This window comes from Natator depressus, chromosome 15, assembly GCF_965152275.1.
Source record: "Natator depressus isolate rNatDep1 chromosome 15, rNatDep2.hap1, whole genome shotgun sequence".
NCBI classification, from domain to species: Eukaryota; Metazoa; Chordata; order Testudines; family Cheloniidae; genus Natator; species Natator depressus.
Genome location: NC_134248.1, coordinates 12976084 through 12997814, shown reverse-complemented (window position 1 = coordinate 12997814; position 21731 = coordinate 12976084). Strand labels below are relative to the sequence as shown.

General features: G+C 40.8%; 1 protein-coding gene across 1 annotated transcript; it reads right to left on the bottom strand.

Annotated features, from left to right (window-relative positions):
- Positions 1 to 914: 914 nt before the first annotated feature.
- CRKL (CRK like proto-oncogene, adaptor protein) lies at positions 915 to 20743 on the bottom strand. Its single transcript, XM_074972393.1, has 3 exons — positions 20162 to 20743; positions 14921 to 15386; positions 915 to 4149 (listed from the first exon to the last, which is right to left on the bottom strand). Exons 1-3 carry the CDS (start codon positions 20473 to 20475, stop codon positions 4015 to 4017), a joined length of 915 nt encoding a protein of 304 aa, XP_074828494.1. The 5' UTR covers positions 20476 to 20743; the 3' UTR covers positions 915 to 4014.
- Positions 20744 to 21731: the final 988 nt, after the last annotated feature.

Here is a 21731-nt window from a genome sequence, read left to right as displayed (position 1 = left end):
TCCAAATGCCTTGTGTGAAGTCACCAACCATTCGCATTATCATATGATGGGATGACATCATTTTCCCCCACCTCCCTTGTGCCACCCAGCAGATAGTTAAATGCACCTATGAAACAAGTGTTCTCAGAGCTGCTACTCCATCTTCCCCATATGTCATGGTACAGTTCAGGTTTGAAAAAACTGCTAATAGACTTGTTTTTACTACCAAAATTCCATGGATGACTACATAAAAACATATGTTGAAGCATAAGGATCCAAAGGGGAACTTACTCCCAACATCAGCTAATTAAAACCTGGACTGGTTGTTAATCAAAAACTGAGGAAAGCCTCCACCTGTGTATCCATATGGATGGTCTGTTCAAATACTACACTTGCTTATGGGAGCATCTTCAGCAGTCAAGGGCAACTGTTGCCACCAAGTTTAAAAAAAGTAACTATTGATGTACACAGCATAAAACAGTTTTCAGTACATCCTTTACTAGGTTTAAGGAAGGCTGCTTATACAGGGAATACTCACTGATGGGGGGGAAAAAAAATCTGGACTGGCCCTTAAGGTATCAGTCCTAAGAGCCAATGAAAATGATAAAGGAGAAAAGGCTATGGTTTAGTGATGTTAAATGTGCTTATTTTCTTTTATGCTCTCTATTGAGGTAGAACCATCTCTAGCTTCTTGTTAGATGAGCCCAGAATAGTTATTCCTTAACTCTCTCCCTTACAACAGCCTATGGGGTGGGGGGTAGATTATAGAACAGCGAATGCTGTCTCTCACATCTGGCAGGGAAAATAGACTTGGCCCTTCCCTTGCTGAAGTTTTCCAAGATCACTGGTGTAACTTACATGCCCTAATAATATTGGAGAAAGCTGTACAGACCACAGATAATGTTACAAGTTTGTTTTTATTTAGACTGTACAAACAGGGCACTAATAACACTGGCTTGATATTGGGACCAGTACTATGAAATAAGTGGAGTAAGAAAATAAAAAGGCACTAGTCTTAAAAAGAGACACGCCATGTAGTCTAAGAATATAATTCATTTAATACTGTTAATTTTACAGCACAAAAAATAAAACAAGCTATGATCCCCAAAATAAACTTTAAAAGCTTGCTTATTATTGCCTGAAGTTCATGGTCTTTAAATTACATACTGTTTTAATGTTTACACAGTGAAAAAACTGTCTCAAATAGAAGGCCACCTTTCCCACTGCAAAAATTTCCTTTTCCCAGAACACATTTTAAATGAAAATGTAAGTAAACAGACAATGACAACTACACAGGAACACTTCTACTGGTCCCAAGAGGCTGTCGTTTTAGGCAGCTCTCGCTTTTTCAAATGCAGATAGTTTGGAAATGCTTGAAAACTTGACTATAAACAAAAAGCCCACTCGTTCCCAGGATGTTAATACAATATAAAAAGTTAATTACAGGCACATGAAATGGCACAAAACGCATTTTTTCCCTTTACAAATATAATCAGAGCCCCAACCCAAACAGGATATAGTCCCTTTATTTATTCCTGCCTGATCTGTAAACAGTTATAAATTGAGTTAGTGCTTATCCAGTGATAGACACTGAAAAGTTAAAATGAAAACTGTTTAATCAGAGGCTTCAATGTATATACACGTGTACACCAGAGGGAAAAGTCAAACAGTAAACCTTTCATGATTAAAGGATTTGACAACACTGCTAGTTTGAAACCCAGACACCTACATAAATGTGGAACATAATCCACTTAATGGTGCATAGACTGAAGCCGTCACTTGATAAAATTAAGTATATTTTATACTCCCAAACAACAGCTACACTGACAGTTATCAAGGAATTTTTGAAGAGGCGCTGAAAAGCAACAGACGATCTCAAGAAACCAATCTTTGAAGGAGAAACACAAACTGAACAAATGTAGTCTCTATAAAATAATGAAGACATTTTGATGCAAGTTTACAATCAGACTGTTTGATGTAATTTTAGTAAAAGAGGTGGTGTTAGACACAGAGCCATTTAACTGGACCAAAACTAGGTTCACGCTTTTTTAGGTATTCTTCTGTACTTTCTTGTATTGACACTAGCTGAGATTTTTGCAGACAGATTAGTCTTTGGGGGAGCACCAGATTAGTTTAACCCAGGACAGTGCTTACAGTGGTCCAGGTACACAGTATATCCAATGAGGGAGTGTGTAAGGAAATGCTTATTTTTGATAAATAATTTTCCAAATTAATCATGTTTAGGGGGTTTTTAAAAAATGAAAAACTCTACACTGATGACAGCTGTCAACAGCTAGGCCAGGGCCAAAATAAGATATCCTTATTGCAGACTGAGTTTAGTGCCATTTAAGTACAAGAACTTTCAGTAGTATGAGCTTCATAACTTACAGTAGGGTCTGGACGCAGACAGGGACACTCGCTTTCTAGAGCTGCATAACTGTTTCCATTGCAAAGGACAGTTATTGCCTACAGCACCACACACTTTTAGTCAATGCTTACTCTATTTCACAGTAAGTTTGGTTGGCAGTAAAATGCTTTAAGAAGAGTTTCTCCAGACTGTCAGCTATTTGATGAGCACTACAGAATATTAACAGGTAAGCTGAGATGCTTTTCTAAAAATGAACAGTGGCTGCAAATTTTTTTTAAACATTCTTCAGTGCCTTCTCCAAGAATTTCAAGGCACTTCAATACAGAGTTCAGAGCAACACGTGCTTAGGGCTCAACAGCCCTAAAAGTATTTTTTTTCATTTTATGTCAGAACATGTATTCTTTTAAGTGTTAATGTTTCACATAAGTTCCTCTAAATGCTGAAAGCAAAGTTTTGATTTCTGCATCTTTTGCTAAGCTTGAAGGCATCCTTAATACCTAAAGTGGATAAGAGTACATCCTCCTGTTATTTAGGGTTGTCATCCTCTGTAGGGAAGATATAAACAGACCCTCCCAGGGGTTTAAAAAAAAAAGCATAATTTTACACATGTATTTTTATTTATTTAAATTTTTAAATTCATTTAAAAAGAGGCAGGCAGAAGGTCATGGAATTGGGCTCATCTGCACAAGTTGCTCTGTTTACCTATAAAAGTTTAAAGTGGTACAACCCCCTGGTGTGGATGCAATTATACTGATAAGTTATGTCAGTATAAGGCACCTTTATTTCTTCATCCCCTCCCCCAAACCAGGTTGTACTAGTAAAACTGTTTTAAAAAAAAACACACACCAAAACCTTATACTCCTCAAGAGCTATACCAGTACAAAAGTCTGTGTAGACCAGGCTTAAGTGTTTCTCTTTTAAAGCTCGTTTCTACAGTTCTAGTGCTTGCAAATCATCCAGGAACTTTTATATTTGCATTCAATATTCTGCAGAATTGGTTTTATGTATATGACAAAATGGGCTACCATTTACAATGTCAACTAAAGTTTTCTTATAATTGTCTTTAATCACACAAACTTTATTTCTAAGTCAACAGCAAGCTTAGAGTTTATCACAAGAAGAGCCTTGTTAAAATAGCTGCACAAGAGTTCCAATTATTGTGTATAAAGAGACTTGTTTTAACTATATTATCTTAGGACAAATCTGATCTCAAATTCAGGTCTTCCCTTCCTCAGCCACAAAATTGCAGTTTTTTTGTTGTTGCTCTGTTTGGACAGTGATTCAAAAGTTTCATATTTGATCTGAGGATTAGAACTCCCCTCCTACTGAGTAAGCCAAAACATGCTGTTCCTGAAAGCCTCAAACAGGAAAGATTATTTTCTTGCTCCTATTTATCATCTGCCTGCATGGTTTGTCCTCTCCAGCTTATGGGCCAAAATAGTTCTAGAAGTGATACTACAGTCTGGATGATGCAACTATGGTATGGTCAGCACATGACTTCAGTGGCGTGCATTCCAAATGTGTATAAAAAGAACCATCAAACTGCAGCAAGCTAGAAAAATGGACAATGCTAGCAATGTGCCATTAATAGTCATCATCCCCACCTCAAATGATGCTTATCATAGCCAGAAAAAAATGAAGCAGCAGTGTAAGCTGGGCAACAGGAATCACTCATTTTCATCTGGGTTTTGAGGGTCAATTATTTTGACGTGCGTGAAAGGGAAGAGCCCTTTTCTGCCGTTGACTTCACCTTCCCACTGACCATTTATATTCATCCTTGTAACCTTCACAATGTCTCCAACCTGCATAATAAAAAAAAAGTGTTACCACATTACAGGATTACAGTTGCTAGCATAAAGATATACAATCAAACTGGGGAGAAAGAATATTGCATTTAAAGAGCAGAGAAAAATAGCTTGAGATTAATTTTAAAGTAAGTTAAGGTTTTTGTTTTTGTACAAGTTTTTGTAAGGTTTTACATTTATGTACACATTTCCCCCTCCCCTTCATTTTTGAAAATTTACTCATGGGGCAAATTAACTGAATTATACAGGAACAACAATGTGTTCCTCTCATTCCTTCCTCTGGGAGAGAGTGTGCAGTTTATTCTTTACTTTAGGTGTGCAACAGTATATTTAGCTTACACATACAGTGATACCTCTTTGAAATATAGACATTACATTTCATTAATACTATGTTAGTTTTAATGAAATGTGATGTCTATATTTCAAAGGAATGCAGTATTCACACTATTAAAGATTCCAACTCTAACTAGGTCAGTGCTGTTAAACAAGTTTGAATTTCAGGGTTACAGGAAAAATCTTGATTCATTGTATGGTCACATTTATTTTAATTGCTTGAGGGAATGCAGTAGTCAGTTTTCTAAATCAATGCTACCTTTCCTATTAAAGAGAAAAAATAATTTGAAACTAATTTTTATAATTTATAAGAGCTAGAATAAAGATTCTAGCTTTTTTCACCATTTCTATCACTGCTATTTGTTAAAGAGCAGGAGCAATGTCAAGACAATTCCTTCCCTTCCCATTTCATAATGAAAACAACAAGAATTAAGGAACTTAATGCTAAATAAGCTGGAAGTTAGACTTTTTTGAAAAATGGATACTACCTATAGCTTAGAAAGAGCAGTGCATGAAGCAGAATACCCAGCATCTCTACTACCAACGAGTGTCAAAGTAAGTTGGCTAATATCTTTGAAATATTTCAAATGTTTTAAATACTTCAGAACATTCTCCCATTCAAACTTTACCCCCTGCCTTTCTGTTCTGTTCATAATTACATTGTATCAATATGGGAACTGCAGCAGATGCTTACTTTAACCTCTCTCTTAATGTAACATTTTAGCAGCTCATACAATTCAGTAGTGACACATGGTGCCAGCTATACTGAATCCAGTCTTGGACAAATGTATCTGCTCACCTATGGAAAATTCACCACCTTCCTGAGTGAACATGGGGGCCAATTACAATTAATTTGTCAGAATCAAAGCTTTTATTTTAAAGAAAAGCTTCCAGCTGTTATGATTGAAGAACATTTTTTCAAAATTTTAACTGGTGCTGTCTTCCTAATTCTGCAGCCATCTTCAGTGTTTGCTTCTGCTGATGCTTATAGCTCTCCCAAACTACAAAAAACAGTTTTGTCAGTTTTCCATTTTGCTTTTCCAAAGTTAGCAGCCATGAAATGGACAAGAATCCAGTTAATTTAACTCCGCTGCTACATGGGAAAGCAACAACTAGCAGAGGCAAACACCAGGTGGATATTAATTAGCAATTGGAAACCAAAAAGAATTTTGCAGGGAATAGAGGCAATCAGTAGAATGAGCAAGGTGCAAAATTGAGCTGCTTGAAAGAACAGTGAAACATTTCAAATTTTGTAACTTACAGGGTTTAAGTTTTTAATAGTTAAAAAAACCCTCCAAACCTGACCAGCTCTGTAGCTGGTTGAAAACCTGTTTTGTTTTAAACAAAAATGTAAATCAAAACGTAGACGACTGACTAGTTTAGTGTGGAATGGCAGAGAACACCACCCTCTGCCATGCTTTGGGGAGAAAGGTTTCCAGATGTTAAGTGTCACCTGCCCATCCAATGAAGAAACAGCACCTAGATATTATACAAAGAGTGGTCACCAGGTGCACAGCTTTCCCTTGGTATTTAGTATTTTTTAACAAGTACTTACTAAATGTGGTATTCATAGTTCTTTACCCTGTGCATTCCAGTATATCAGCAAAATCACTAAGTAAATTGTATTTGGCCCTCAGTTTGTAAAAAAAATCCTGTTCTAGCCTAGTCTGTTCTAATACTGCAGTTTAGCCCCAATCATAGACTATTTAGACCAAGTTACCTAAAATGATTGTAATGTTTAAAACTGGTTCATCTAATCTAAAAACGATCTGTGCCAGCATCTTTAAATTGCAGCAAGGACATTGTTTTTACAGGTTTGTATAACACTCCATGTTTGTGTCCGTGCTTATTGCTGTTGCAGCTCTCTAGTCAAATAAGATTTTTATATCTTCAAAACAGAAGTGTCACAAAGAAAATTCCTAAGTATTTTTCACAAAGTTGAATTAGTACCAGATACTCTCAAGCCAGTTGTTTAAATGGACTATTTACGACCATTTGAATAAGACTACTAGGCATATTATTTGTATAAATGACTTGAAAGGCTATATGTAGCTGATGCTCTCTCTTTAAACTTTTATTAAAGGAGCCTTGCTTAAAGTATAATTTAAAGCTACCTACAGCAGCAATCTCCTTGCAGCCATTATGAACATGTACACAGTTTGATTTTCAGACTGCAACACAAGCCACAAAGAGGGACAGGTAAATGCTGAACATTCTTCAGAAGCAACTTCTTAAAAAAAACCTAGTAAACTGCTCTTTACGTAGATACTTAAGTAAGCTTTATGCTGTACATAAAAATGTTAAGTTTTTCAACCCCTCCCTGCCACTTCTAAGGGGAAATACCATAATATATCATAAGAGACTAGTTTAAAATAGGTAACCTTTCAAAAGAAATCAAAATCTCCTTCAAAGTTTTACTCACTTAAACCCATTTATTTCTCCCAGTTTAAAACTACTACCATTGAGAGAAATGCATTGTATATTCAATACTGACTTTGTTTAAAACAGACAGAGGTTTCAGGTAACAGTTTGCTGGAAACATTCAGCAACTATCATTGGGACTCATGAGTACAGTGGTTGGAGACTAGTGAAACATTTCCTATTTCTGCTCTGTTCAAATTTTCTGCAAGTCAGTTGAAAGCAATTTGTTGTTGTAGTACTTCATTTCCACCTTGATTTATCAGACTGAATTTATTGTACTCCAAGCATGTGTACAGCATTTAGAACATTAGACAAAACCATATCAGACTAGACTAACAATTTAGGGACTCACAGTTCTCCTACTCTCCACAGAAGAGAGACCTACCTCACCCTCACATAAGCCTTCTCAGACAGATATGCCTTACTGCCTGCCCCAAAGGTCGAATCCCCACCAGCTGGGAAGAAAATTGAAGAATTCCAGATTTTTACTAAAAATCTCCTGTCTCCATCTCCAAGATGTTTTAACTTAGGACTGATAGTTTGACAACACTTTGGCTGATCAACTAGTGGGACACTAAGATTTAAACTATATATGGCTTTACTGACGACCACCAGCCCCATTTTAATTGCTCCTAGAATTGAACTGTTTTAGAGTAGCAGCTGTGTTAGTCTGTATTTGCAAAAAGAAAAGGAGGACTTGTGGCACCTTAGGACTAACAAATTTATTTGAGCATAAGCTTTCGTGAGCTACAGCAGTATGCATCCGATGAAGTGAGCTGTAGCTCACAAAAGCTCATGCTCAAATAAATTGGTTAGTCTCTAAGGTGCCACAAGTACTCCTTTTCTTTTTAGAATTGAATTGGAAGCCAGTACAAATTATGGAGCAAAAAAGGTATATGCAGCAGAAGCTGGGGATGTAAATATTGGCAAAAAAGTTAACCGGTTAAACGATCACAATTATATAGTTTAACCTATTAACCAAGGTAGCTGGGGGGGGGACTGGCATGGCAGGGTCCCCGCTTCCTCCTGACGGGGGACACCGGGGTTAACAGTTAACACTGGTTAACTGAATGCTTACCGTAACAGTTTAACCTTTTACCTCCCTAGCAGAAACGTATTTGTAAGCGTATGCGTATGCATCTGCATCAGCTGGAGTTTGGATGGTTTTAGCCCCACATAGAGGGCACTACCATAATCAAATTTTGGATGTGACAAATACACTCATTGAACAGTGACAACACTCTAGCTAAAACTATTTCAGAATGATTTCCTCTCCCTTCAGCCCAGGTGACTTTTCCCAGGAAAGGAAGATTAGAGGCAAAAACTGTCACCCTCAGCACCAGGAGACTACTAAAGTACTGGCCTAAAATGTATGTTTATGAAGCTGCTGACAATTTACATAAATAAAAAGGACCTAATGGCATGGTGCTAGATTTAAATAACCTGTCAGGGCATAGTTCTAAAATACAGATTGTGCACCCAACTTGCATCATAGATCTCCAAAGCTCCTACACCCTAAAACCAACCAATTCAATCTGAAGCAGGTGAATTTTATCCATGAAGTGGTAAAACTCCTCACAACAAGAAAATAGTCAACCAAATTTGAGCACTGACAGCATGGTGAATCCATTTTACCAATCTCCCAGAATATTTATCTGTATACAGTATGGAAGAACGCCACAACACCAATCACCTCTATTGCTTTGTCTGACTTCAAAAAAAATTATATTAAATCACATTCAGAATGTTATTTCTTCTATCTTGCAATAAAGGGCTTCTTAGTAGAGGAGTACTTAGTGTGTAAAATATGATCCTGCTAGTTCACTTTAAGTTTTCCAAACACATGCTCTACACCAAAGTTAATTTAACATGGATTTACTCCAAGAAATAGCTTTTAACAAAAGTTCTAGTGGCCACAAGTTTCCTAACAAAACATGAACATTTCCTTTTTTTGAATACATTTCTGCTGAGCAGCACTGAAAGAGAAAAGGCTTTAGGAGAGTGGATGTAGAAGCGATGCACCAGAACTCACCACGTATTTCTAAAGAAGGTGTTTAACAATTATAATTAGTAGAAGCTTCTGAACATCCTCTCATACTATATCTACAAAAGTAAAGCTGTTTCCTTGAGAAGATTTTATGAAAAGGATGCTGAAACAAGATTTTGAGTGGACATGTTAACGAATGTCAATGCAATGTCAAAAAGAAAAGGAGTACTTGTGGCACCTTAGAGACTAACCAATTTGAGCATAAGCTTTTGTGAGCTACAGCTCACTTCATCAGTATGCATACTGATGAAGTGAGCTGTAGCTCACAAAAGCTTATGCTCAAATAAATTGGTTAGTCTCTAAGGTGCCACAAGTACTCCTTTTCTTTTTGCGAATACAGACTAACACAGCTGTTACTCTGAAAAATGCAATGTCAAGTCAGTGTGGGATGTATTTTAGGTCGAGGAGTTTTATATTTTGTTTGAGAATTTATTATATCAACTTCCTATATCTGATTAGTCAGCATACTGAAAATGATTTAAGACAAAATGCTTGTGGAAAAATAAGGTCAACAATGGCAAATTATAGAGGTGTTTCAGATGTTCCCATGCTCTTCTGAATAAAAAACACTAGAGAACAAAATATTTGATCAGAAAGTAATTTAAGCCACTATTAAGGATGGTCATAATTAGGGCCTGGGACAGAGGGGGAGTAGAGGAAGTCGGGAGAATGAGCAAGGTTCAGAATACAGCTTAACCACAGGACAGTCAGAAAACCTGGGAGGTACATTTCCCAGCTCTGCCACAAACTTCTTTTATGACCTGGACAAGTCAGCTTCAAGACCTCATTATCCCCAATTCATAAAAAAAGGGCAATGCTTAGTTATCTCAGATGTTTTGAGGCTAACTTCATTTGCAAAGCACGTTAATATGTCTGGGAGGGAAGAGTAAAATATTGGACTCTTGAAATGAGAAATTCTTTAGAGGTACAGAGATTTAGTCCCACCCAATGATAAAATCAGAATGTATTTTAAATTACGTTCCAGTTACAGCATGAATTCAAAGCCCCAGGAAATACAGCTCTTGGAGTATGCTAGTCAAAGTGTTACTCATGTACTCTAGACTCTTCCATACCTGCGTCTTCCATTTGGAACTGATTCATGCATCATAAAAAGGGAAGAAGTTTGGTGAATATCATTTTATTTATAGAAAAATATAAGATTACATCCAAGTGAATTTTACAGCTACTCATTAACAATTTCATGAAGACACAAGTGATGTGTGTCTGGGGACAGGATTGACCGTGGAACACAGGAGATGCAAATCATAACTGTAAATCAGTGGTTCACTGGTAGCTGACTAGGTCAATAGTTGTCAGAAATAATCAAATGGCTGTTTGGAATCTATCTGGAGTTGGTAATCTCATTCCAATTCTTAACAGGCAGGTGTGTCTGCCTCACAACCGGTAATTTTGCCGAGAGAATCACTGGTGGTGTACAATACTGAATGGATCATGAAGATTTGGCTACCCATTCAAAACCAGGCACAATATGGGGCTGAGAAGAGTATCTGAGGTCCAACTGAACCAGGAAAATAGTGGCTGGGGCTAAATTGCTGCAGTGAAGAGAGGTACAAATCTGCAGCAAAGTCCAGCTACGTGGAAGGAAGAAGCTGGTACTATGTAGAGGTGGCAGTCATGCTAGGTCACTAGGGGCAGCAGGAGGGATGAAGGGAAGGGTGTCATTGGGAGATTAAAGGAGTCAACAGCAGGGAAATTATGCAAATATTTTCATGTTACATTGGGTTCCAAAGCTAAGGGACAGCAGAGGATGGCAGAGAAATGAGATGCCCAGGCCAAAGAATCTAGCCACTTGGACTAGGGGGCAAGACTGTCATCCATTAAAGTCTCTTCACACCAAGTAGGACCACCAAATTGGCATACAGGGGGCCTAAAAATGACATCCTACAGGAACAGAATTCCCCCAGTGCAGGGACTGAGGAAGACACCATAAGGTTATCTTCCAAGGATCTCTTTGCAATCCCAGTATAGGGAATTGCAGTGGTGTACGAATAGCTAGGGAAAGGCTGCCCTGAAGTGGTAGGTGCAAAGGTGGCTTAAAGACCCCTTAGATTCCCCATCTCTTCCAAGGCACAGCACAGAATTTCAACCAGCATCTCCAGCACACCTACATCTGGGGGGAGAAGAGAAATGAAGAGACTCCCAATATAGCTAGATTAAAAATCTCATCCAGAAAAAGCTCTAGCAGTAAGCCAACAACTTTGACAAAGGCACTGAAGTGAGGATTTGGTACACCTCATCTAATAAGGAGACTGGAACAAAAAAATTGGCACCAGGATTCCTGTGATTAATATAGGATGTCTATGGGACTTGTCCTGGTGGTAGTCTCAAAATAAACACTTTGAACTTGTGTGTACCTTCAAGTATTATGTAAACAGATGATATAGATGTGATGTTTAAAATATTAAGCATTTTAAATATCTTTACTTACACTGTTTTCTTCCACAAAGGAAATTTACCATTGCTGTATGAACATTAATGAAAAAAGTAGCCTAATTTTTGCCACTCACAGTTTTGTACATCATCATCAGGGGAATCTAACTACTGGCACATTTTGTCCTACTTGTGCCTCAATTTTCCTTTACTATTAATTGTTTTCTTTGTAACCTAATTGTAACAAGCCCAAGAGAGAGTCTAGAAGTCAGTTATATAATTAAGGTCAACAGATATCTATTTTGGTGAAATAAATACTTTAGTGACATACTCAAAACTTTTCCACAGCTATACATTTGCAGTCAAATGCCACCTGAAAAATGAAATAAGCCACTTCTAAGCTGGTTATAAAGTAGGACTTGAAAAACTGCCCTCCACAGTGAACAGGAATCTTTCCTAAGCAAATGCCATCAAGTTTGCAAAATTTAAGCTTTCATTAAAAACAAAACAAAGCAGAACACACACTTACGGGGAACTAACTCTTATGATTGCAAAGATAACCTTCCTAATGTAAACGGTGTTAACCAATGCAGTGATGTCTCTTTAGAATTAAGATGACATTGCCACAGCAAAGAGTTCTGGCTGATGCTACTGGTACACTGGGGCTACTACTGCTTTGGACGACCCTGTTGGGTGGGAGGCTTTTGTTAGGAACATAGTACCCCAAGGGTAGCTGCCACTCACAGAGGGCACTGTATTAGGCTACCCCGCCCCCACTACCAAGTTAGTAGGTCCTCACCCCAATACACAAAAAGAGCCTTCTGCCTGGGTTGCAGGAGGACCAGCACAAACTCGAGAACCCTCTTCTGACATGGTAGGTAAGGGCCTCTTGATTCCTTAGGCAGCAGCTCCATTTCTGTGATGGGCTGAGGTCAATCTAGTTCAGGACATGGGAACATCAGCGCCGAGTGTGGCTGACAGCATACATTTTATTTAAGGGGTTACCCAGCATTAACTGATCCAACAAGGGTATTTGGCACCATTAACTTGGTGGCAGAGAATTCAGCCACGAGAGATGAAGCAATGGAGGCACCCAACCAACAGGAGAGAGCACTGCTTTGGGTACTGGTGTATTTTGGCACAGTCAGGGCTTCATCCTCAGACTAGCAGGTGTCAAGTAAGTTTTTCAAGTCCTGATTATAAGCTCATGTAAATTTAAGACAACCAGTAGAAAGCCATGAAATCCCCAATATTGGGAAACCTAAGGTAGGATGTCCCTTACCCCCAAATTCCTTCCACCAGAGCTTCTGAAAGTGTGTGTGGAGGGGAGTGGACCGGGGGTGGAGGGGGAATAGTCTTTTGGCTAAAACATAAGATTGAGGATAATAAAATTTGGGCTCTATGCCCAGTTCTTCCACAGAATTCCTATATATCCTTGTGTCTGTTTAAAAGCATCTCGCAGTCTGAACCTGGCCTGCAGGTTGCCTATTGATTACTCTGGCATTAAACTATGACCTTACAGGAACTATTATTTAGTTTATTGATATTAAACCTCTGCCTCTTCAAGGCCCTACATGTTTGGTCAGTGCTTCAGAGGTCCACCTAGGTCCTAGGGAAGCAGAACGAAGACCACAAAAGAATTCCTTGGTAAGTATATCCACTGGAAACACTGGAAAAGATAGTATAGGAGCTGCTGAGATTCTGTATGTAGATGTATGGAAGAGCTGCAGCCACTGTGACTATGAACAGAAGTTGAGCAGCCCCTCCAAAGTTCACTTCAGAGGTCCCTGAGAAGACACCATGTGACCCCCAATATTAATTCTTAGCTAAAACTGATGATTGGGCAGAAAGACATCTCCCTCCCCAAAGAATTGACAAGGCAGAAGCAATGAAAGCGTGCACAAGAAAAGACCACCTTTTAATCAGACTCCAGATATTTGGAGGTTCAACAATCCAACCCCATTGGTCTGAAGCAATTAATTCCACAGGAGCAGTGGTGAGAGTCTGAAGTGACCACATAACCAGAGTTACGGAAAAGAAAATTTAAAGTATATTTGGGCAAGTTATCGCACGTTCTCCCCACCCCTCCTTTTGGAGCTTCCATGGCATGCTCTTTCCACCCCAAACTAAGCCTCCTGCCTTGGTTTCAGAAGCATGAGGAGCTCAGTAGGATGCAATTGTATATTGAACATGGCATTGAAAAATTGTTGCCTATATTATTTGCACAAATATGTTAGTGTAGGGCTTCTTGCAAATAGTGGGCCAATGGCTTTCCCCCCACTCCCAGAGTAGAATGTTTTGGTGCATTTTCATCTTTAGTCCCTCCACAAGAACACATCAAGAATCCCCTCCCTTCCAGTTAAGGTCCAATTTTTGACCCTGACAGTGTCACTTTATGCAGAAGGGACATTTAAATGAATAAAAGGTAGGAAAATTGTTAGACAACATTATTTTAAAAGGTATATAAAATTGCTGGGTCTGTAGACAGGAGGCATCTGCTTTAACAGCCTTAGCTTCTGCCGTGTTTTTGAAGCAGAGCACCAATGAAGGTTCAGAAGAGTCTCCTTATGGTGACCAATACTTAATAAAAAGTTTACATACCTAAGAAGCCATACATATAATATCTTTGCTTGCTCTCTTTCTTGCATTTTCTCCCTTCTCCCCCCACTCCCTGCTGACAGCAAGTGAGCCACAGTTATACAACACTGCATTCAGCATTGCATTCTGTGATAATCCACTGCTTCCAGCGACATTTAGTGGATAGGTTTTTCAGCTTCATTCACATGAGATGTCAAGAACGGGACCGATGTTTAACTTTAGATAATGTGGTGTGGCCAGCCAGCATTGATGGCACCAAATTTACTACATCTAAAGAACACATTAACATGGTTTGTCCCTTTTCAGTGTTTTAAACTAGTTTAGCTATAACCATGCTTAAATATGGCTCACCAAACTATTCAGGGGCTACAAAGCATAGCCATAAATCATTTGTTCAACACACCATTCCCAACATATTAGTTCTAATTATCTCTGGAGGATGCTATAACTAGTTCTCCCAACCAGGACCACTAGTGTGGCCCTCCAGGATTCCCACTGCAAAACAAAGCTCAGTGAGCACCACACATAGTTCAAGTGCAGGAGAATAGCCAAGCCAACCAGATTATTATTTCCTTTGCCACTGACAGAGGTGATGGACCCACATGTTTCCAGGGCAGGGTGTGCCCATCCCATTATTCTTACAAACACAACCTAGTAAACAATTCATATTATAGAAAAAGAAAAGAAAGAATCTGAATTAGGTACATCTTTTATATGTACTCTAGTCCCTTTCTAAAGGGAAGTGGTATGGATGAAGCAATTCTTTTTGTAGAGCTGTTATGGTATGAAGAAAGACCTTGTTCTCTCAGTTACTTGAGTTAGAGAGTCAGGTGAAGCCCAATCTACTCAAGACAACCACACAAATGAATGACTCGAATTACATAATCAGGTTGCCAACATTTCAACTAAGTTGTGCTCTTATTTTATTAAATTAACTACTGAAAATGTTAGAAACATAGAACTTGATAAAAATCTTACCTCTAATGCCAAGGCAGTCTTGTCATAAGCACATGGTACTCTTTTTTGAATAGCTTTGGCATAGACCGGTCCATTCTGTGTTGATGGCAGAGGGTTGATCACTGCTCCAGGTGTACTGGATACAGAGGGAAGGGGACTCGTGGTCTGAGGTTGAGCATAAGCATGGGCAGGTTCTGGAATACCATAGCTGTTGGAATTCCTGTTCCCATGTTTCCCATGAGGGGATGATCTCACCAGCTTCTCTACATAAGGAACAGGGATCATCCCAACACGACCATCTTTGTTTCTGGCACTCCACCACTGGTCTTCAGGCTTCTCTACAATTACCAGTATCTCACCCTTTTTAAAAGGCAGATCTTCAGCATCATTCCCAAGAAAGTCATAGAGAGTCCGAACATATTCCAGATTTTCTTCTGCAGTGGGAATGGTAGGGGCTGATCCAGATCCCATTGGTGGACTTGGATACCTGAGTATTTAAATAATAAATAATAATAGATATTTACCTTACTCTGTATACTGGGTAACAAAATTTACTCTATCATTTTTTAACAATAGACTATTCATTAACATTAAAGAGATACTAAGAAATTCAGCTGTCACTAGATTACCAGTTTGATAGCACTTTGAAGCATTTAGTACGACTAGTGCTTACCTGAAGTCTCTAAACAATGAGCTAAAGGCTATATACTGTGTAGTCTCTCAAGAACTCATTTTAAAAAGTCAAATTTTTCATGGAGGCTGGAGAAAAATGGATGAAGGATGCATATTTTATCTTACTGATTCAATACAGCAAGGTACTTTATTATTTTAATTAACTTAGCACCTGGAAGTCCTAGACATTGTGCTACACACTATACAAACACAGCACAAAAAGACATTCCTGCTCCAAAGGCTTACAATCTAAGTATAAGAGAAGAGACAACAGATGGATATTGTCAAGTTTTTCATAGGCATCACAGCAAAGGAGATTTGAAGGTGAATAATGAGGTAGTTTCACAGAATTGTACGTGGCAGCATGGGAGAAACAACAAAGGCATTTGTTTGAAAATTTAACAAGTAGGTAGCGGAGGCTTGCAACACAGGACAGAGGCAGGCATCCACAACTTGATATTGAATAAGAGAGGACGGGTAGGGTAGAGTAGAGATTGACTGTGAAGGGCCTTGAAAGTGAATACAAGCAGCTTACATTTGTCATAAGAGAGAATGGAAAGCCAGCGGAGGAATACAAAAAGAGGGTGACATGGTCAGAGATAGACTTGAAAAATTAATTTATGGCAGCATTCTGAATGGCAACAAGTAGAGCAAGATTGCATTTATCAGGGCCAGAGAAAAGGATATTGCAGTAATCGAGATGCAAGATGATGAGAACTTGGAAGAGAGTTTTAGTTGTGTGGATTGATAGAAAGGTTGTATTTTAGAGATGTTATATAGAAAGAATATGCAAGATTTAGATATAGTCGGGATGTGAAGACCCAGAGAAGTCAGAGTTGAAGCTGACACCCAGGTTACAGGCCTAAGCAACAGGCAGACAGACTGTATTATTCACAGTGATCAAGAGGTAACAGGAAGAGTTTGGGAGAAAAGATTAAGAACTCTGTTTTAACCATGTTTAGCTTGTGATGGCAGCTGGACATCCATGAGGAGGTATCAGAAAGACAGGACAAGATTTTAGTTTGGACAGAAGGTGACAGGTCTGGAGTAGGGAGGTAGATCTGTCAGTCATCAGTATAAAGACAGTAGTTGAACTTGTGTTTGTGGATGAGATTACCCAGAGATAAAATGGTGTAGAATTAAATCCCACTGTAAAATAGTCTCAATTTGCTGGGTAACGCTAGATAAACTGTCCTTACAAAAAAGGAAATTTAAGACTTAAGCATGCATTCCTCTTTTTACACGTACAATAATCCTATAGTGCAAGGTTTGAAAAATCCACTCCTCCATGACAAGGTGGCAGCTTCCCTGGCAAGTATGGTGATCTAGTGTCAGTTTCTACAGAACGTAAGTTATTTAAAATGAAAAAGTTTCTAGCGCATATGGTTGCAGACTCCAATCTTGCCTCTCTGACTGCTGCTTTAGAACTTTTCTTAACAGAGTGAAATTAAAAAGCCTGTTCAGATTATTGCCATTATGCAGAACTCTGTATGCAGCACTGAAACAGTCAAGAATCATGTCAGTTTTGTACTGTTACTGCATGGGAAAGAGATGAGCAGAGGCAGGCAGTGGAGTTATTTAGGAGCACCCAAAATACAAAGAAAAGTAGCGGAGTGTCTCCAGTCCCCTTGCAGCAGCCTGAAAACCTTTGTGGGCTATGGGGGTTGCAACAGAAGACAACCCAAGGCATAATTGCTGCTTCAACTGACCTAGCTTCACTCCTTAGTTCTTCAGAAACAGCAAGAAAACTGTATTTAAAAATAAGCTCCCAGTAGCTTAGAACAGTGATTACTTTACAGCAAAAATAATCCGTACAAAACACACACTTTCTTTTGGTGCTCAGCAGTTGCCCCATTCCTTAAAAACGATGGAAAAGAAAAGTATACTAAAATTGAGAACATAAAGGTACCCCATTTAGGTTATTTTCATTTTATTTACTATTCTTCATTTTATTACTATACCTTCACAGTCTGAGAACACTTCACAATCACACCTCACTACAGCCAACAATGCTAGTGTTTCTTTTGCCCATCATTGATCTAGTACAGGTGCAACACCAACTGTGGTATTAACAGGGGAAGCACTAATGTAGGCCAGAAATAGATTTACCATGTTGGCTAACCACAATGATAAGAACTTCTATGACTAGTCCATATTAATGCTTCCACTTATGCAGCCGCATTGCTGCGATACCAACAGTGGGAAAAGTGCTGTAAAATACCACACACAGAATAAAGACAAGTTTACTGTTAAACTTGTCAAAGCTTAACCCATAACATTCTGGAGGAAAAAAAAAAGACTACCCATCAATTTAACAAGCTATTCAGGAAAAAACCATATGGAACAATACTTGTTTAAAATGAACTTCTACTGAAGTCAGAAAGGACAAAAAGAAAAAATACAATACTCTCATATAGTCAAGAGCAAGAGGCCAGGTACACTTGCAATTACAGTCAAAACTGCCATCTGATTCAAAGCGTAAGTAACCAATAAACAGCTCAGAATAATCTGTTCACTTAAGTGAACAGAATTGTTAGTTCTTAAATGCAAAAATGCTCCTCTACATTAAGTATTTTTAAGCTGAGGGTTGAGCTGATCACTAAGTATGCAACAAGCCGTTTTTTATATTGTTTTTTAAAATTAATAAAGGATGAATAGCATCTTCAAAACACAAGAACCCTGGAATAAGATATTCCACTAAAAAAAATTGTACCAATGATTTTACAAGGAGGGAAAAATTAATACTATCACCTACTTCCAAGACCATGCAACTGGCTAGTCACAATGCTATCCGAGTCCTATACTACAAGAACACGTAAGTTGAGAAATGCTGCAGCTGAAAAAAGATTGGTTCCCACCCCTTCCCATCCTCTCTTTAAAGAGAAGAGAACTTTTAGACCCTACCATCATGTCACTGAATTTCTACAGCTGTAAATTTTTAACACAAAGGCTGAATTAGGGTAACAATTTAGATAGTTTTGCTTATAGCATATTTCCTCTTCCTAATCAATCCCATTTGTAGTATTACAACTACTGCTAGGAAGCCTGTCAGTTTGAGTTAACTTAGGGCCCAATTCTGTGTTCTTTATGCAGGCAGAATTCCAATTGATTTCTATAGTTTTGCCTGCATACTGAGTTTGTTCACTGAACTAAATCATCCCTATATGCTCAAGGCCAATAAAGACATGGCAAATGAGTGGGTTTGCCTGTGATCAAGTTAGATGGCACCAAGGCCTCAAACGGGTAAAGAAACCAAATTAAATCACTAAAGCACATGACTGAGAATAGAGGCTTAACTTCTAGGAAAGCAATGCAGTATCCAAGTGGAGAAGAATTAAGATAAACAAAAGGACTGTGAAGAATATCTGCAATAAGCCCTCCATTGATTGACAATCTGAGATACCAGGCAGTCCTGCTCAACTGCTCCTGCAAATGGGTAAGAGCACCTGTTAATTACTAAGCAGCTGTCTTTTCTGCCAAAGCATGATCATTACTACTGAACATTTTCTAGCATTTAGTTTTTAAAATACCAAGTGATGCTGTTTCTACCAGGTCCCAGGCAAAACTATTCCACTGCTTAATAATTCTATCTGGAAGCTTTTCATGACAGCAAGTTTTTCTACTCAGTAGAATTTTTTTGACAAGCCTATTTGACCCTTAGCTTTGCATCTGACGACTAAGTTTGGAGCTAAATTTAAATTAAGTATCAGTCTAGCTGAAAAGGTTCTTTAAAAAACTGGGGTCACTAATAGGGAGACTTTAAACTGTCTAAATAAATCAAGTGAGCTAAATCTGGATCTTAAAATACCATTTTGTTTAGCTTTTTAGTATTTTATTTTATTTTCATATAACATCTCAATAGTAGCTGTTTGTGCAGGATTCCAAAGACCTCAAAGCAGGGTGCTGAGAGACTGTATAAATTAAGGATAAAGAACAAGTTCCTCAATCATTTTCTAATGTAGTTTAGTGGCACAGGCAAGTACAGTCCTGTGATGGATACAGGACAAAACATTAGCTGACTGCAGAGTAAGTGATTAATTTCTTTAGTTCATATTCTATAACATTTCCCAAAGTGTGGGGCATGAAAGACACATACATTCAGATGGACAGGCCTTTAACATCAGATAGTAGAATTAAGTGGGAAATGCATATTTTATTTTATTTTATTGAATGGAAGGGTGGGGTGGGTTCCTCAGCTTCTAAGAGTTTAGGAAATGCTGTCCTAGATGCTAATGAACACTAAAATCAATGAGTTCACCATAGTCCAATTGAGTCTGTGCATGGGTTCTAAGCAGTTATACAAGTCTGTTGTAATTCATATCAGCAGGAGACATAGGGGTAGGGAGGAATATGGACCCAAGCACAGAGAGTACCACCTCTGTCGGATGTGAGGCAGGCAAGTACAGTCACTCACAGAACAGGCAGGATACAACATACAACCACTTCCTCGCTTAAGGCAATTGCAAGCACGAAGGTGAAGGGGTTGCAGGAGAGCTCCCAGGACGATGCGGCTATACGAGCATTCGGGCGGCCCACGAGTACCACACAGACACAGCCCCCGGGCGCGGGCTGGCCGAAGGGGGCACCTACCTGGGCGCGGGCTCGATGAGCGTGGTGGTGTCCAGGTAGTGGATCTTGTAGAACTCCAGCAGCGCCGGCAAGTGCTCGAACTCCTGGTCGCCGATCTTGAAGCGGCGGCTGGGCAGCGAGTTGATGATGTAGTGGGAGACCCGCGAGTTCTCGGACACCGACAGCACGTAGTCCCCCGGGCAGGTGGACGAGTCCCGCACCAGGAACATGCCGTGCCGCTGCCCCTGCAGCCGCGTCTGCGCCTCCGCCCGCGACAGCGGGCCCACGTACCAGCTGGAGCGGTCCGACGAGTCGAAGCGAGCGGCCGAGGACATGGCAACGGGCGGGGGAGCCCGAAGGCCCGGCCGGAGAGACCCGAAGAGAGAAACGGCTGGCCGGGGAAACCCAAGCGACCGCAAGCCCGGGCGGGGGACCTAAGGGCACGGCCGGGAAAGGAATCCCTGTGGCCGGGCAGGCGGAGGCCCAGCGTGCAGCCGGGTGGGGCGGGAGCGGCGGTCGGGCCGCTGCTTCTCTCTCAGCGGCGGGGCGTGCGGGGCATCCTTCCCGCCTCGCTCTCCGGCCGGCAGCGGGGCCCGGGGGCGCGCAGAGCGGCGGCGGGCACAGCCAGGCCCAGGGCGCTGGCGAGGGGCGGCTGCTGTGCCAACGCCGCAGTGAGGAAGCGAAAAACGCTCGGCTCGCGCTTTATCCTATGGGCTCCTGTCGCCAGAGCCAAAATGGCGGCCCGCGCCGGTTGAGGGAGGATTCCGGAGAACCCGCCCCGCGCAGGCGCTCTCCGCGCCTGGGCTCGCGCCCCCAAGGGCAGGGTGCAGCCTGCTGCTCCCCCCCACAGGAGGCATCTCCGGGCAGCGTGAGCCGGTTCGGAGATGCGGTGTCTGACGCGGAGCAGCCGCCCAGCCTGCCTGGCGGCGAGGAGGGGGCCGGCTCCCCCGGGCTCCGCGTCTGCAGTGGCAGAAGGAGAAGCGTTCACGTCTCTGCCGCCCGAGCTCCCAGAGTCACGCCGAGCTCTCCCCCGCCCCTCAGCGGCCCGGAGCCGAGCGCGCGCCAGCCACCGCGCCGCGTCCTCGAGGGACTTTCATCCAATCACGCCGCACCCCTCCCGCCGCCCCGGCCAGTCTGCGCTTCGTGCCCGCCTGGTCTTCCAGGAGCTTCCAGGGGGACGGGCTCGCTGGGTTCAAATTAACGGCACATGTAGAAACATAGCAAGGCTGCCAGCGTGTGCCCCCCCTCACCTGCTCCTAAGCTAGGCTAGTTCCCCCCCCCCACTCGCTATATTGCCTCCCTTCCTCCTCAGTCCCCATCCCAGTTCCCCGTGTTCCCCACCCCGGGCACATCCCTCACAGGCCCCCACCTCAACCCCAAGCACCATCCTGCTTCCCTGCCTACCCCCTCACAGTTTCCTCCCCCCTTCTCTATTGACTAGAGGTTTCCTCAGGAGACCCTGGCTTCAGGCCTGTTAAGAACAATAGGAAGCCAGGGCTATCTTTGTTGAGGGCAGCCTCACTGCCATCTTGTCGGTGGTTAAAATAGTTTCCCTAGATTTTAGAGCCAGAAGGGGCTACTGTGATAATCT

Coding starts and splice junctions, on each gene's coding strand:
- CRKL (XM_074972393.1), bottom strand. CDS start 20,475: ATGTCCTCGGCCGCTCGCTTCGACTCGTCGGACCGCTCCAGCTGGTAC. Junction 15,387..20,161: donor CTCATCGAGCCCGCGCCCAG/GTAGGTGCCCCC, acceptor TTAAATACTCAG/GTATCCAAGTCCACCAATGG. Junction 4,150..14,920: donor AGACTGCCTTGGCATTAGAG/GTAAGATTTTTA, acceptor TTTATTATGCAG/GTTGGAGACATTGTGAAGGT.